Source organism: Peromyscus californicus, unplaced genomic scaffold, assembly GCF_007827085.1.
Source record: "Peromyscus californicus insignis strain IS unplaced genomic scaffold, ASM782708v3 Scaffold_20__1_contigs__length_68692818, whole genome shotgun sequence".
Lineage (NCBI taxonomy): Eukaryota > Metazoa > Chordata > Mammalia > Rodentia > Cricetidae > Peromyscus > Peromyscus californicus.
The window spans coordinates 58,991,794-59,009,998 of NW_026294503.1; the positions used below are offsets into that span (position 1 = coordinate 58,991,794).

General features: G+C 42.3%; 1 protein-coding gene across 9 annotated transcripts in view; it reads right to left on the bottom strand.

Annotated features, from left to right (window-relative positions):
- The window catches only part of Adamts20 (ADAM metallopeptidase with thrombospondin type 1 motif 20), a 136,280-nt gene that overhangs the window by 39,364 nt on the left and 78,711 nt on the right, over positions 1-18,205 (bottom strand). For 7 of the 9 annotated variants that reach the window (XR_008220652.1, XR_008220653.1, XM_052748738.1 and 4 more), the window contains exons 22-28: positions 17,606-17,770; positions 16,499-16,618; positions 15,486-15,593; positions 14,590-14,754; positions 14,199-14,489; positions 13,207-13,368; positions 11,707-11,880 (exon numbers count right to left, since the gene is read on the bottom strand). Coding sequence is in view for 7 of the 9 variants with exons in the window: in XM_052748738.1 (XP_052604698.1) it covers positions 11,707-11,880; positions 13,207-13,368; positions 14,199-14,489; positions 14,590-14,754; positions 15,486-15,593; positions 16,499-16,618; positions 17,606-17,770 (1,185 nt within the window). In the remaining 2 variants the exon portion in view is untranslated. Of the gene's footprint in view, positions 1-11,706; positions 11,881-13,206; positions 13,369-14,198; positions 14,490-14,589; positions 14,755-15,485; positions 15,594-16,498; positions 16,619-17,605; positions 17,771-18,205 lie in introns of those variants that run through there. The other 2 variants (XM_052748744.1, XM_052748745.1) reach the window with 2 other exon arrangements.

The window sequence follows — 18,205 nt, forward strand, 5'->3', positions numbered from 1 at the left end:
GAGAAACCCTGTCTCGAAAAACCAAAAAAAAAAAAAAAGAAAAAAAATCTCTCGTGACTGATAACTAAAGGTCTCAGGGACTGAATTTGGTCTCTTCAGTGGGAGCTCAGGAAGTGATTTCAGACTTGCAAAGATGCTGTCCTGGTTCACTTCTCCGTTGCTGTGATAAACACAGATCCAAACCCGGAGGAGGAAATCCGACCATCTTTGAGAGAAGTCAGATCAGGAGTGGAGGAAGAAACTGAACGCAGAGACCATGGTGGGGATGGCTGCTTGGCTTGCCTTCTTATATAAGGATCAGCTGCAGGGCCAGGCACCACCCACCGTGGGCTCAGTCAGTGGAGGAGAATGCCCTCACAGACCAATCCCCAGCTGAGTTTTTCTCCTCCCCGCTGACCCTGGTTTACGTCAAGTTGTTGTTGTTGTTGTTGTTGTTGTTGTTGTTGTTTAAGTCCACCAGTAAAGATCCTATTAAACTCAGCTTTATTTTGCTGGTAGCAGTACTACATTTAATTCTAATTCAAAATCCAGGCATCAGCAGCATCACTATCATTATTTAAGACAGAGTCTTACTCTGTAGCCCTGGCTGGTCAGGAACTTGCTGTGTAGATCGGGATGGTCTCAGACTCACATTGTCTACCTGCTTCTGCCTCCTGAGTGCTCCTGGGATTAAAGGTTGAGCCATCTCACTTGGCTGAAAGCATCATTTGCAGCAAGAAGTACTCAGGGAAACCTGCCATTACTCTAAAGCTTGTAATTTATTTTTAACTTGAGGGATAAGGAGCATTTCAGACTTTTCCATACTGTCTGTTTGCAAGCAAAACTGGTCTAGATTTCCTATCTGGAGTTTACACTCATCCAGGGACAGAAATCTTTACTTATTTTGAGACAACAAAAACTGTGGTTAACATGCGAATAGTAAAAATACTGCTCAATTTTTAAAATTTATTTATTTTTATCTTATTGGTGTTTTAGCATGGGTGTCAGGTCCCCTAGAACTGGAATTACAGACAGTTGTGTGTTGTAGAATATTATTTTAACCAAGCAAAGATGTGTTACATTTGTTTATGCTGCAGATATTACTTCAACTGTGTAAAGGTATGTTACATTTATTTATGCAATGTTTGTTTAACAATGTAAGGATGTGTGCTGAATTATGCAAGGACGTGTTGCATTTGTTTCACCTGGCCTGCCTAAGACACCTAATTGGTCTAATAAAGAACTGCATGGCCAAAAGCTAGGCAGGAGAAAGGATAGGCGGGGCTGATGGTCAGAAAGAGTAAATGGGAGAAGAGAGAGAAGGGAGAAGGAGAGGAGAAGAGAAGAAAGAATGAGGGAGATGCCTGGAGCCAGAATCCAGGAGATGCCAGCCAAACAGACACAAGAAGCAGTGAATAAAATACACAGAAATAAGCCGGGTGGTGGTGGCGCACACCTTTAATCTCAGCACTCGGGAGGCAGAGGCAGGCGGATCTCCGTGAGTTCGAGGCCAGCCTGGGCTACAGAGTGAGCTCCAGGAAAGGCGCAAAGCTACACAGAGAAACCCTGTCTCGAAAAACCAAAAAAAAAAATATATATATATATATACAGAAATAAGAAAGGTAATAAGCCCCGAGGCAAAAGGTAAAGAGAAAAAGGTGGCCGGGCGGTGGTGGCGCACGCCTTTAATCCCAGCACTCGGGAGGCAGAGCCAGGCGGATCTCTGTGAGTTCGAGGCCAGCCTGGACTACCAAGTGAGTTCCAGGAAAGGCGCAAAGCTACACAGGGAAACCCTGTCTCAAAAAACCAAAAAAAAAAAAAAAAAAAAGAGAGAAAAAGGTTAATTAAAGTTAAAAGAACTAGCCAGAAACGTACCTAAGCTAGGCCAAGCATTCGAAACTAACAGTAAGTCTCTGTGTCATGATTTGGGAGCTGGTTGGTAGCCTAAAAGAAAAAGCCTGGCACAGTTGTGAGCTGCCATGTGGGTGCTGGGAATTGAACCTGGGTCCTCTGGAAGAGCCATCAGTGCTCGTAACCACTGAGCCATCTCTCCAGCCCCCTTGCCCCCAATTTTTAATAACTGTTTCATTGGTGTTATTGTGAACCTGCTTTTTTCCTGATGCTTTTGCAGACCACAACAAGCTAGGACATTGCTTTTGCAAGAATGTATGATGCTCTCTATAATAAATATCCCATATGTACCCTGCCTGGGAGCCCATCTTCCTGTGTGGAAAGAACCATGAGCACCTGCATTCCTGTGTGGAAAAACTGAAATTATCCAGTATGGGCAGACCATAAAACCCCACAGTGTACTTTTATGTTTAAATACCAGCTTTTAAGGCATTACTATGATAACACTGACAACATTCTTAAACCCAAGGACCAGTAAAATAACAGGATGGACCCTCCCCATTTCCACAGATGCTTTGTGAGCTGCTTTGGGAATTGACAGAAATAAGGCCAGGAAGTTTGCTTTTAAACAGGGTTATAAAGGTCCCAAAAGGAATATGCATTGAGAGCTTGCAGATGAGACATAAATGAGCTATCTAAGTGTCCTGGGCAGGGGAAAGTCAGAGGTGGAATTAAAGGAAAGCCACACAGTGCACAAATTAATGTCTGCTTATCACGTGCACCAGATGTGGCAGTAGAAGGGCTTTTAGGAATTAAATTTATAAGTTGGTGAATTTAAGTCCATTTTAAATAATTACCTCAAGCACATAAAATGAATTATTTTTGTTAAAATGTAAGATGTTTTTTTTTTTTTTTACGAGTTTTAATAGCAGGGAGTGATGGGTTGGATAATAAAAATGTGTGAGGTAGGGGGAAAAAAAGACACATTTTGAAATAGTGGTCAGTAACTGGGCAACCCAGGGCTAGATGCTTATTGTGGCCTGAATGTGCAAGGTTTCCCTAGAAACTCATGTGTTTGAGTACTTGGTCCCCCGCTGGTGGCACTGTTTGGGGAAGTCATGGAAACTTTGGGAGACAGAGGCTTTCTGGATAGAGAAGGTAACTGGGGTGGGCGTGGAGGTTTTGTAGCCCAGCCTCACTTCCTGTCCACACTGTGCTCCCTGGTTGCCAATGCAAGTGACCAACCTGCTCTTGCTCTACCACTCTGCCTTTCTGCCACAATGGATCGGCGTACCCTTCTAGAAGTAGGAGCCAAACCACACCCTTTCCTAAATAGTTCGGTCAGGTGTCTCGGTCCAGTAACGTATGAGGTAACTATCAGTGATTCAGCGTGACTGGTTCTCTCTTTTCTTGTAATAAAATGATGACAATAACAGCTAATGCTTGCCGTAGCAACATTATATGTGAAGGAATCTTTTACAGTGCTCGGCACACTAGTGTAAAAGTACATCAAATCAACAGCTCCCATCTTTTTTTCAGTCCTTTCTTTTCCAAATCCTGAGGGCAATGAAGACTCTCCCATTGATTTATGAGCCCGCATGACTGGAACACAGCATTTCTGGGTTCACAGAGCAGAGCTCAATAGTCAGAATAGGAGGCAAGAACCCCAGGGGATTTGAGACACCCATCTTTGTTCTCCTGAGGAGAACCATTTAGTCAAACACCGGACAAAGTGCATCAGCTTTACACCGAATTATTTTCAAAGTAGAATGAGGTAGCTAAAGAGGAATAGATGTTTGCAAACGATATTTTAGTAAGTAAAAGCCTAATTTAAACAAAAAAAAATTAGTTAAAAATGTATGACTTCTGATAGTGTTGATTTTTTATTCAGGGTCTTGCTAGGTAGCCCAGACTGGCAACGAACTCATGATGGTCCCTGTTTAGCCTCTCCTGTGCTAGCATTACAGGTGTGAGTCATCACAACCAGCCTCACTATATATGCTCATTTCCTCCTTCCTTTTAATCTTTTGCAACCCCTGCAGTCCAAGTGATTAATACAGAAAGGTGCCAGGAGTATAAACAGAGTGGGCACCAGTGAGAAACAGGACGCCTTGTACCTGCAGAGCCCTGACAAACAAATGCTACATTTCCACTGTTTACATTGGAGATTTTATTTGTTCTTAGTTTATGTTTGTGTGTTTGCCTGCATTTATGTGTGTGCACCCCATCCATGCAGTACCCATGGAGGCCAGAAGAGGGCACTGAATCCTCTGGAACTGGATTTACAACCGGTGATGAGCCACCCTGTGGATGGTTGGAATTGAACACGGGTCCTCTGAAAGAGCAACCAAGTGCTGAGTTATCTTCTCTTGCCCCTCAAATGGTTGTGGCTGCTTTGTGGAGATGGTATCTTGCTATATATAGGCCTTCAACTCCCTTGTCAGCCTCCTGAGTGCTGGAATCTACAGGCATGCACAATGACTCCTGCCATACCACTTCTTGTTTTGACCAGCCATGGAGGCAACTGCCTGTAAGCCCAGAACTTGAGAAGTAGAGGCAGAATTCTCAAGACATTGAAACTACCCTTGGCTACTCAGAGAGTTTGGAGCCAGCCTGTCTCAAAAACACCTACAATAATGATAATAATAGTTTCTACCTTGACTCTAGGTGATGAGGATTTAGAGATGTTACTAAGCATTTTGGTCACACAGTGTTTGAATGTCTAAGTCACAGCCTTTGAAAAGCATAACTCAGAAATTCAAAGCGTTTGTGAGTACTGAATACTCTTTTTGTACACACAATGTGTATGTGTCTTTATGTGACTGTGGTCCCACACATGTCATGGTTCATGGGTAGAGGACGGAAGACAGCCTCTGATGGATGATGTCCTCATCTCCCACCATGTGTCTCTTGTTCACAGGGTATGTCTGGCTAGCGGGCTTGCAAGTTTCCAGGGATTTTTCTGTCTCCTCCACCCATCTCATCAGAGTGCTGGGATTGCGGGCTCTCACTGCTGTGTCTAGCTTTATTTGCAGGGGTTCTGAGGAACCAAACTCAAGTCCCATGTTCTACTCACTAAACCATTTCCCCAGCTTTCCCACCCCAAAATACTATTATAAGAAGTTCTATTCATTTTTTTAACCCTCCCCCCCCAAAAAAATGGAAGTTTGGGCCATGTACACGTCTGACACATGGCACCTATCATACGCGTGGCTTCCCAGCAGAAGAGGCCATTACTGTGCCCCATGCCCAGTGTATCCACTGAGGCTCTCAGGCTGATATATACTGATGACCTCTGGGTTAACACACATGTAAACTCCTGGTTCTTTCTCTGTGCTGAGAAGATGCCTGAAGCCCTCTCATGAGCACTTGCTTTTGCTTGAGTTTTTAGCTCAAGAAGGGTTTGGGTAGTTTTGTCCACACTCATGGAGAGAAATGGGCTTACAAAGATGAACTACTAACTTGAATTACAGAAGCAAGCTTGTTCTATGTTTGCTAATGTTTTAAGGAATGCCAATGAGCTACCTAATATCTGTCATTTGAGATAAGGAAGAGACTGAGCAGCGGTTGGTTGGCAGAAAGCAGTTGCTTTGGAAACCTCCTCAAAACATTTTGAAAATATTTGTTATTTTGCCAAGCATATGTCCTTAAAACTTTGAAGTCAAATTTTATAATCTGTTTAGATGGTTTCCATATCTTTCAAAGTTAAAGACCTTGCAGTTTCAAAGGTAGGAATTTGTTGCAGTTCCAAGATTTAACTCCTAAAACTTTAAAGAACTCAATGGCGTCATTTAAAACAAATTTGTAAAATGATTGCTACACTTGATTTTAGACCAGATTCTAGTATATTACAAGAGTACTCATAGATGAGCTTTGCTCCTTTAAGGGATTTCTGCATGTATATCTTTCAACATTAGAAATGATTAAAATCACATCACATGCTCTGACCCACATTAGTGGGTTGAGCTACATTTTTAAAACTCATCAAAATTTTCTAACACTTCTTAACAATTAAGTAGTTAACAAAAAAATGCAATGATAGAAAATTTCCTTAACTTCATAAAATAAGTTATATTTAGTATTATTCACATGATCCCTTAAAATTCATGTTTGTGTTTCTTTTCTAATCAAATGATCATATTTTAATTTCTAGAGACAATATACAAAAATATGAGAACACACAATGAAAGTATGTTAAGAGCAATAAATATGATCAAACCATTACTAATCAATTGCCTAGAAACTTTCAAGCAATAAATGTAAAAAATATTAATGTCTGCAAGCCCACCTACATCTCTCTCTCTCTCTCTCTCTCTCTCTCTCTCTCTCTCTCTCTCTCTCTCTCTCTCTGTGTGTGTGTGTGTGTGTGTGTGTGTGTGGCATGAAATCCACATGTACAGATGAGGCAGCTGTGGCATTGAACGGAAACACCCACTGTTTGACAGTAGAACAAGACCCTCCTCGACATAACCCAAGTTATGAAGAAATACATTTTATTGGTTTAGGTTTTCTAGAAGGATTTACTAGCAGAATTCCTCTGCTTCCAAGTGTAATCCTCATCAGTAATCCTTGGTTTATTCTAACATATCAAGCTCCAAATATTTACGCGTCTTCGATATTATACATCATTGGGCTGCTATTGCAGCTGTAATACCCCATGCATGCGAATGCACTTATTTTGCACTTCTCTTACTATTAAATTGCCAACTCTTTGCACATAGAACTGCATCTGGTTGAGTGATAGTGACCACCCGAGTGCCTGCTATGTAGTACATTACATCTATTGCTTTTGAGAACAAATAAATGTATTGTAGAAAGATGTGCTAATAAATATGATAAGCAAACTTGGAATGCATTTTAAATGTATAACTAGTTAAATACAATTTAATACATTTTAAACTTAATCTTGAAAATTGCTCTCCAGGGGTGGCGAGATGGCTCAGTGGATAAAAGTACTTCCCTCCAAGCCCGATGACCTGAATTTAATCCCTGGCATCCACACGGTATAAATGAGAACTGACTCTAGCAAGTTGTCCTCTGGCATTCACAAGTATACAATGTCCCATGTGTGCACATAAACATAAACACACACACACAATAAGTAAATAACAAAAATTTAAAAATTTCATTTCCAAGCTACTTATTCTGTTCGTACGTTCTTTTTCCAAATTTAAGAAAATAATGACTGTAGGTACCTTTACTGGTCTTTAAAAAGTTGAAATAAATGGCGGTTTTCTGAGATGTTTCCCCACACCTTACCTTGCTCCTGTGTAGATGCTGGCTTCAGAGGGGCCAGGCCGCCCTGAGCTGCTCCTAGCCTCACCCAGAGTCAGAGCTGCAGAGGCGGCAGCCACTCCTCAGCTTTCACGAGCCTTGTTACACAAAACCATTAACACGACAAACTGTGGAATGAGGTGTGTGCGCTCGAACAAACTGCAGTGAGATGTGTGTGCTCAGACAAACCGTGCAGTGAGGTGTGTGTGCTCAGACAAGCTGCAGTGAGGTGTGTGTGCGCTCGGACAAACCGTGCAGTGAGGTGTGTGTGCTCAGACAAACCGTGCAGTGAGGTGTGTGTGCTCAGACAAACCGTGCAGTGAGGTGTGTGCGCTCAAACAAACCGTGCAGTGAGGTGTGTGTGCTCGGACAAACCGTGCAGTGAGGTGTGTGCGCTCGGACAAACTGCAGTGAGGTGTGTGCGCTCAGACAAACTGCAGTGAGGTGTGTGCGCTCGGACAACCGTGCAGTGAGGTGTGTGTGCTCAGACAAACTGCAGTGAGGTGTGTGTGCGCTCGGACAAACCGTGCAGTGAGGTGTGTGTGCTCAGACAAACCGTGCAGTGAGGTGTGTGCGCTCAGACAAACCGTGCAGTGAGGTGTGTGCGCTCAAACAAACCGTGCAGTGAGGTGTGTGTGCGCTCGGACAAACCGTGCAGTGAGGTGTGTGCGCTCGGACAAACTGCAGTGAGGTGTGTGCGCTCAGACAAACTGCAGTGAGGTGTGTGCGCTCGGACAACCATGCAGTGAGGTGTGTGTGCGCTCGGACAAACCGTGCAGTGAGGTGTGTGCGCTCAGACAAACCGTGCAGTGAGGTGTGTGCGCTTGGACAAACTGCAGTGAGGTGTGTGCGCTCGGACAAACCGTGCAGTGAGGTGTGTGCGCTCAGACAAACCGTGCAGTGAGGTGTGTGCGCTCAGACAAACCATGCAGTGAGGTGTGTGCGCTCAGACAAACCGTGCAGTGAGGTGTGTGTGCTCGGACAAACCGTGCAGTGAGGTGTGTGCGCTTGGACAAACTGCAGTGAGGTGTGTGCGCTCAGACAAACTGCAGTGAGGTGTGTGCGCTCGGACAACCGTGCAGTGAGGTGTGTGTGCGCTCGGACAAACCGTGCAGTGAGGTGTGTGCGCTCGGACAAACCGTGCAGTGAGGTGTGTGCGCTCAGACAAACTGCAGTGAGGTGTGTACGCTCGGACAAACCGTGCAGTGAGGTGTGTGTGCTCAGACAAACCGTGCAGTGAGGTGTGTGTGCTCAGACAAACCGTGCAGTGAGGTGTGTGCGCTCAGACAAACCGTGCAGTGAGGTGTGTGCGCTCGGACAAACTGCAGTGAGGTGTATGTGTGCTCGGACAAACTGCAGTGAGATGTGTGCGCTCGGACAAACCGTGCAGTGAGGTGTGTGCGCTCGGACAAACTGCAGTGAGGTGTGTGCATGCTCGGACAAACCGTGCAGTGAGGTGTGTGTGCTCAGACAAACCGTGCAGTGAGGTGTTTGTGCTCAGACAAACCGTGCAGTGAGGTGTGTGCGTGCTCGGACCACTGGCTCATTTCTGAAAGGGTTTGTGTAACATGCTCCTACTTAGAGGTTTAGTTTTTTCTCTATATTCTTATATGATTTTCCCCCAGAAACACTTTGAAGGAAGGCAACAGAGTGAACAGGTTTTAAAGAGCAAACTTTCAACTTAAGAACTTTCTCAAGTTTTCTAAGAGCAAGGTTCTTTAAGGAAGGGCATTTCCCTTCCTCCCATTGTGCTGTTCTCAACTCCAGACCACAGTATTTACTTATCAAGCATGAGTTCATTCCACCTGGTGAACAAAATCATTCTAGGAAAATGCATTCTAGGAAAATTATTTGAGACCGTGGGGAAATGAAAGGAAATAAATATTTTTAAAGCATTTTCTCCACTAGTTCAATTATGTTAAGTGTGATGATCCTGTGAAAGACTATGCTGGTCACAAACTAACAATCTTACTTTAACTTTAATAATAACCACCCTAAGTTTTATTCATTGCTTATAATACATAAAAAGAAAAATAAAAACATTTCTAGTAGTTTGAAATTGACAGAGAGTAAATCTTACACTTCTACATTGCTGTGTTAGTTTGTAAAACAGTTATCTAGAAAATTGTAGTTCAACTTATGCAAATACTCAGAAAAAATTATGAAAACATTCACTTTCAACAGTTAGCTTTTTAATAGGAGACATTAACAGCCTGTTACTTAGGAAAAACAGCACAAAAGAAGGGGGCCATTCATTACAATGTAAAATTTGCCAGTTACTTAAAACATTCAGGTACCAATGCAAGGGATGGCAATACAACACACATACAAATTATGCAAAGCACAAAGACAGCACATTAACAAAAACCGGTTAAGATACGATCCATTCACATTGGCTAATTACAAAAATGTAGTAATTCAATTAACAAGCACGGGTTATGATTCATTTACTCCTTTTGTTATACAACACAAGATTTCCAAGAACATGAAGAAAAGTGAGGAATATTTTCATACTTTTTTTCTAAAATATTTTAATAATGATTTATACTCTTTTTTCCATTGAAATTAAAAGATTTAATGCCATTCATTCATGCATATACATATACATTCCCTTAATTCTCTAACTGAATGAGCAGGGTCTATAGAAATTAATGTTACTCATGAAAGAATGCTAATCTAATCTGTTATAAGAGGTATTCTGAAATTTGGCTAATATGTAGCAATACTGAAAGAGGCAAAAATATATACATACATATATATGGTTTTGATATCAAAACTTCAGATCCTGAGTCCTTTTAATATAAAAGACTAATTGAAAAAATAAATATTCTTCATATAATAACAGAAATCCAGGCACTCTAATGATATATATCTTTACACATGCAAATAAATAGGTTTGTAAAAATTCTGGCATAATAAACATTTATTGAGACTTTTTTAAAACTTCATTTTCAAATTATCAAAATATATAGATACTATAGTTCTCCACTAGTGCAAAGACTACAATTACTCAGTTAACTGCTTTTGGAATAGTTGTGTAGTAAACATTGAGGATTTCTGTAATTCTCTCTTACTGTTTTGTAATCTCAGGTATTGTTGCCTTGACTGATTATTTCTATGAGGTTGAAAAGTTGCTTGTACAGAGGACTTAATGGACATCCAGATTTCTCACTTAGGACATGATTTATGTACAGACATATCACTGGAATACAGGGTCAGATACATTCCAACACAATAACTACACAGATATATGTGACTACCATGGTGGACACTTTTAGGAGGTTATGTGAATCTCACTAACACAGACTCCACCTGAACACTGTAATTCTAATATGCTATATCTTGAAGTAAATTTCTGTCCTAAACTTTAGACACACTGTTCTGTTCATTAAACAGAGCAGGTACCAGCAAAATTTTCTAAGAAATGGCCTGATGGTAAACATTTCAGACACTGTGGTCCCTCCAATCTGCTCCGACACTGTGGTGTAACATCTGTCACAGATAGTAAGGAACAAATGACGTGGCTGAGCACCAATAAAACATACCAAAATAGGCAGTGCACTGACCCCTTGATGGAAAATCTACCTCAGGATCATTACAGTTAGATATTTTAGTGCCTATCCGAGGTAGATGTTTAAGACTTGAGCACTAAAGTCATGCACCATGGGAAAACAGCACCACTGAGTTCAAAACCAAAGCCACCACAAGGCCTCCAGTTAGTGACTAGATTTCTCCTTAAATGAAACAAAAATGGCTCGGTTTGTGAGTTTAGTTATAAATACGTCACTGTCTTAAATCAGCTTTTTATCTGAAAGGTAATACTCATTTGCTCATGGTCTAAAAAACTTAAAGATGATAAAATGCTAATTTTAATATATTTGTGCATTAATTATACTTCAGATATTTGATAAATATTAGAGAAAATAAACTATCCATTAGCACTATCTATAAGTTTTGTCTATGACTCAAAAAAAAATAGAAAATCAAAATATTCCTAAACCACGGTAAGTCCACACAGTGGAAAAATGGATATTCATAATAAATTACTACATAAGTCACACTTCTCTATGATGTATTTGACAAACTGTGAGCAATTTACTTCATGTAAGCAAATGGCTTTGTCTTTACTATTTTCACATTTCTAAACCAGTCAATTTTAATCGCGAGGAAACAAATTTTAAAAGAATGTTATTTGGTTTGGGATCTGTTATTGGACAGTGACAGACAGAAGCCACATACAGTCATAAACTCAAACAAGACACAGCCTTAATTTGCCATTATTACAAGTAAAATGCTAACATTATGCACAAATCCAATTAATCAGAGGGGAGGTCAGAGATGCAACGAAGGAAAGCATTTCAATTAGTTCAAAGTTCACATACAAAGTAAATACATATAAAACCATTACATACATGTATGTGGTTACAGTACTTGAAAGAATTCCTACTCAAATTATTGACTTTTAATACATATGCCAGCACAGCCGATGGTCCACTGTTAGAAGCAGTAATCAGACATGAGATAGTATGTGAATTTTCCCACTCACAAAGAGGAAATTCACGTAAAAGGAACATGGTAATAAGACTACGGTTACTATCGTACCGATTTCCATGATCCCCGATACCAGGAGACATCATCAGGGCAGGCGTGCACATGACACTGCATCATGCTAGGTGGCTTGGGCTGTTCACAGTTGTATTCTTGGGCCACTTGGCCATTGGGAAACTGGCATATCACAAATCTCAACTTTACTCCTCCACCACATGTTTGTGTGCACTGAAAAGAAGAACAGGAAAGTTTATACCCATTTCACTTCAAAGAGAATATCATACGTCTTCCATCTTCTTCTATTGAGGTAAGGTCTCGTGTAATCCAGGCTGACTGGAATTCCCTATGTTGACCTTGAAGTTCTGACCCTCCTGCCCCCACCTATAGGGTGTAGTGGGTACCTGTAGACTCCCTTGGATTTATTGCTATATACAGGTGCACAGCACACTCAGTTTATGTGGTCCTGGGGGTCATAGTCACAGTTTCATGCACACTAGGTAAGTACTCTGGCAACTGCCACGCTAGAGTTTAAAGTATATTTTTAAAAGGAACGTGATACATTTAGTTGCCAGCTAAAGTATCCCTTTAAAAGATAATTTTTCAAATTCCCTATGAAGAAAAATTATTCTCTTCATTCTGAAAAAGAAAAAAAAACTAATTGAGTAATTTATCCATCCAAAAGTGTGTGGAATATTCCTTTACACTGTGTGAAGATATGTCACTATGATTGGTTTAATAGATAGCTAAATGGCCAATAGCTAGGCAGGGTTTTCAGAATAGAGAGAATACTGGGAAGAAGGCAGAGTCACCAGCCAGGCATGGAGGAAGCAGGAAAGCAGCATGAGCAATGCAGACTAAAGGTAATAAAGCCACGAGGCAGAAAGTAAATAAATAGAAACGGTTTCATTTAAGTTATAAGAGCTTGTTAGAAACAAGCCTAAGCTATCGGCTGGACTTTTATAATTAATAAGAAGTCTCTGTGTGGTTATTTGGGAGCTGGCTGGTAGGACAGAAAAATCTGCCTACACAAAAGCACTAAATAACTCTTTTCTTTCTCTTTCCATCTAAAACATGGGGGGAGGGTACTATTAGTAACCAAAGCTACCATTTCTGAAGTAACCTTCACATTTGTGGTGCCTAAGAGTGCTTGGGCATAAAGAAGTGCTTAATAATTTACAATTATTTGGTTTAAAGGAGATTTGCCAAATGAATGGCATACAATATAATAAAGCATGCGCAAATGTCAACCTGATTTCCTGTACCTATGTCAATCTAATTTTCTAAGAGGTTTAAGTGGCTTTATATCCACTTTTTGAAAGACAGTACTAGCACATACATCTATTGGCCTGCACATCAGGTTTTGTCAAATAACAACACGGTGCACGCTCTCTCAGGAAGGTTCTCTCGGAACCAGAGTACTTCTTGCAAAAGAACTTTTAGAAATCTGTTTCCACACAAAAATAGTGAGATCAGATGATCCCACAGTGCCCAGCGGCAGGAAGCAGGTTGCTTTCAAGACATTCCGAGATGACACTGGAGGACAGCATGACTTACTTCTCCCCAGTCCCCAAAATTCCAGTGTGGACAGGGTCCCGAGCCACAGTGGTTTGACTCTGGGGGCTTGGAGGCTGCATCACAGTAAGAAGCACTGTGCCCATTTTCATCTTGGCAGACTACAGCCCGGCGCTGAACACCTCCTGCACAACTTCGGGAGCACTGACAGAGACAGAACAGAAGTACACACTGCATGCTCAACACCAAAGCAAGGTCAAAAGTCAAATCTCCCACAATAGAGCTACAATTTTAAGCACGGAAATCTGTCGAAACACTTGACTTTTTTAACCAAGGACGTCATTAGAAATTTTTTTTTTTGATGAAAGCTTGGCATTGGTAGTACATGAGCTTAATCCCCAGCACTCAGGAGGCAGAGGCAGAGGAGGCAGGCTGATCTCTGTGAGTTCCAGGCCATCCTGGTCTACATAGTGAGACCCTGTCTTAAAAGAAAAATAAGATAAATGGTTGATGAAAAGGAAGTCTTTCCAACTTGCCTTAGAAAGTGGCCCTTCACTCTCAAAATAGATGCTGAGTAAAAAGAAATTAAAGTTCCACGGTCTCACTGGGAGGGCATTTTAAAACAGCCACCCCATGTTGTCACTCGCCAGTGACCCCACTGTCCACCCCTTAGTCTCACGACCCCCACGTTCTCAGGACTCCCACCAGCCTTCTGCTTTGCCGCTTCAGCAAGCCTTTGCTGCTTTCTCCCAAACGTCCCGTCTTACCTATTCCAGGCTGTGCCCTCTTTTGTATGATATGGACTCTGATCAAGGGGCTTTCAAATATGTTCCCCAGTAATCACTGTGGTTAGTGATTACCCCGGGGGCTTGTAATCTGCATCGAAATGCTTTCAGCCTTTGAAGAGCTGAGCTACTGATCTTTCAGATAACGTTCACATTAAAAAACATTTGATGTCATTACACACATATCTGGGAAAGGACTGTAATACGATTCAGTTACAAAATTAGTATAACTCAATAAAGACAGCTTACTGCTCCCCAAGGGCCTGTTCTCCACTGGTTTCCTCTGATTGACGGGTGGACCCCCTGATTTTGATTCTCTTCTGGTTTGTGAGTTAAGGGAACATTTCTGCCTGGATAATGGCTTGGCTGCTCAGAGGAGCTGGGAAAGTGGCTGTATGAGGGTGGGCAGGCTGCCAGGCTACATTCTTGTTCAATCTCAGGACGAACTCCAGGGTCACAGTAACTCTCGTCAACCGGCTGGTGGTAGTTCATGCATAAAATGCGTCGAGTGGTTTTCCCGTGTCCACAGGAAGCTGAACACTGATTAGAAAGTCAGCCGGCATTACAAGGTAATAGACTGCATTAATAGCAAACATTCTACTTAAATTTTCAGTGCCTGCCTTCTCATAAGCATACTTACCGGTGACCAGTTCCCTGCCTGCCATTCTCCACAAGGGCTGAAGCAGACAGAGACTTCTGCAGGCCTGGGCAAGTGGGCACAATGCGACTCATCGGCCACTCCATCGTGTGCATCTCGGCAGCTCACATAACGGGCCTGACTGCCTCTTCCACAGGACACAGAGCACTTAGAAAGCCAAATGACAGAGAGATGGGCTCAGTACCCCTCCACCCTTGTTACCTGTGGCTGCTCTGTCTCAAAATACCAAGTTTTCAGAGAGAGCATTAAAAGGAAGTAATACCTCACGGCATAATTTCTGCGTGCGATAAACATAAGGCAGTAAAACTTTCCACTTTAGATAATGAGCTTCCTAAGTCAGACCTAATAATATGAATGACCATAATATTTAAAATAATATTTAATAACCACATGCCAAAATTAATGGTACTGAAACATTTTGTGTAAAAGCATCATTAGATCTCATTAAAAATAACCTTGAAAGACTTTACAATAGAAGGCATCTGATCCTATCATTTAAAATCTGGGGTTAAAGCAAACTGAAATGGCTAACACATTGTAGCTTTCAGTTAAAAAAAACAAAACAGCATGAAAATGTCTGCAGTTGAGATAGAAGCTGATAAATACCTAATACCATATCCACTTCTCATAGCTGTCTGGGCCATAGGTCTTACCTTTACAGACTAGAAAACCCATGCTGAAGGGTTACTTCCTTGCACAGAGACATAGGCTCATTAAAGGACAGCCATGATTTTGTCATTCCACCACCTAATTCTAAATCCTGTTAATCTTCCCTACCATCCAATGCCCGAGAATGAACGCACCCATTAAAGCTGGCAAAACTGAGCAACTCTTGTACATGTGTGAAGCCTCCACAGCAGAAACACTGCGTCACTTACTGGGGTCCAAGATCCATGGCGCCACTGTGCAGCCCTTCCCAGGGGGATGGCTGGTAAGGAGGATGCCCCAACTTTTGGAACAACCAGGCAGGGTGCAACGACGCATTCCTGTTTCGGAGAAATAAACCTTGTTGAATGACATTTGACTATTCACACGGACTTGTGTGAAATCTTGTACCGGGTTTCCTTTTTCACATACAGACTCCAACAATACTGTGTGCTAACATGTAAATGGATGACCTAGGCTATCACTTCCAGAGACTCAGACTGCTGGCAAGAGCTAGTACTGGGTAGGAAGTACTAGTACTGGGTAAGAAGGAAGTGCTAGTACTGGGTAGGAAGGAAGTGAGTACTAGTACTTGGTAGGAAGGAAGTGAGTACTAGTACTGGGTAAGAAGGAAGTGAGTGCTAGTACTGGGTAGGAAGAAAGTGAGTGCTAGTACTGGGTAGGAAGGAAGTGAGTGCTAGTACTGGGTAGGAAGGAAGTGAGTACTAGTACTTGGTAAGAAGGAAGTGAGTGCTAGTACTGGGTAGGAAGAAAGTGAGTGCTAGTACTGGGTAGGAAGGAAGTGAGTGCTAGTACTGGGTAGGAAGAAAGTGCTAGTACTGAGTAGGAAGGCTGCATCCCAATGTTTCTGTCTCCATCCTATCTGACCATTGAAAGAACAAAGCCCTTCAAAACAGTCCTAATATGGACTATTCTGAAGGAACACAGGGCTGTACAATGAAAAGAACACTTTCCCAAGGTCCTGGGAGTCACAGTCACAGACACCATGGAAGAGTGGGGACAGACAAGTTAAAGCAGATAGAGCAGTGCTGATGAGAAACACAGGGTGCCAAAACCAAGAATGACACGTTCTGTATTGAAGCAAGGCATTTTAAGGTGCAGAAAAGGAGGAGAATATATATATATAATATATATATGTATACATATATTATGTATATTGCTTATCAATAACCCTTCCATTTCATAAGTATTTCTGCTTCTGATCCACGAAGAGACCTCCTTTTACCTGGCTGTCACTTGGCCGGCTGGCTTCCTGGCATTCACTGTCATCTAGCACAGTGCCGAACTGCTCACTGACACACTTCACAGCACGCATCTGGTACCCGCGTCCACAGGTGGCTGTGCACTGAAAGGAAGTCACAGGTACCAAAAGCAGTTTCCAAGAGTCACAGAAACCCTCTCCTTCTTAGCCAGTGTCCAGGTTATCTATAGTTCCCCAGGACTTCCAGTAGCCACTTGACTAGTCCCTGTTTCAGATTTGAGACCTGTAATCAGTAAACTGAATTGACACGCCTATTTATTCGGATTCATTGTACAGACGTCACCTGAACACCGCAGTTAACAAAACGCACTATGATTCATGTAGTTTTAAAGCCATCGCGCTCAGACGTTGATAGAGACCTGCTATGCTAGTTGTGGAGAGACACAATTTCGGGAACAGCCACCTGCCTGATGTCATTTAATGCCTTAAGTGAAGGTCCCCGTCTATAGGGAAGTGTGCATTTAGTGAAGAAATGAGGGGAGCCCCTCAGCAGTCATGACAGCCTCCACGAGACACTGAGCTTCCTACCTTCACCTGGCCTGACCATCATTCACCCCAGGGCCTCCCCGCAAGACTAAACACAGGAAGAGCAGCGTAAGCGCTAATACTGGACATATTCATGCACTCTTGAAGTTGATAAAAAGCAAACGTTTTCAGCATTTGGGCTAAATTCAATCCAAAAACAAGGCTGAAATATGAAGCACGGCAAAACTAGCAGCAATGACAAAATCCTACTGATAAAGGACTGTATTTCAGAAAGCATTTTTCAATTATGTGTGTGTGTGTGTATATATGCATACATATGCCATCACACATGTGGACGTCAGACAACTTTGTGGAGTCTGTTTTCCCCTCCCACCTTTATGAGAGTTCCAGGGATCACACTCAGACTGCCAGGCTTTGGCAAAGTGCCTTTACCCATTGAGCCACAGTGCCCGCTCCTAAGATGTATTTCTAGTGATACCAACCCCTATTTCAGTGACTCTCCCGAGGAGAGAGTGTTATTACACAGCTTTCCCGCCCTTCTCTAGGCAGATGGGTCAAAGCAGAGAAGCCCCATCATATACTCACAGAACCCCACGGGCCTACATGCCAAGAGGCGCACGCAGGGAGCTCGCAGGGTCTCAGGGACGGGGGCTTGGTACCGGCGTTACAGAAGTCATCGCTCATGGGGTCATCACTCAGCTGACACCAAACCTGCCGCTGCTTCATTCCTTTTCCGCATGTGGCCGGACACTGGGAAGTTAACACAGAATGCATCACAAAGTGACACAGAGATCTGGAATGTTCCCCACGTACTCCTCTGGAGTCATTCACTGGTTAAAACCAGCTGCCCCTAACATCTGCCACTCAGCTCCCGTTGTGTGATATTTTGATTGCGTTCGAACAATAAAGCTCGCTTTGAGTCAGAGAGCAAAGCTAGTCACTAACTGACCAAAATTAACCATAGAGGTTTTGGAGGACTGAGGACAGATAGAGACAGGAAGTAGTAAGGTGGGGCTTAGAGAGGATCTCAGCCCTTTTGGTTGTAGGAACGGAAGAGATAGGAAGTCACTGGTTTCTTCTCTGCCACTTCTCTGATTATTCAGGTTCTTACCCAAATATTTGACTCTTGATTTTTTTTTTATTGATAAAGAATAATTAGATAAATACATCAAGGTCCCATTAAAA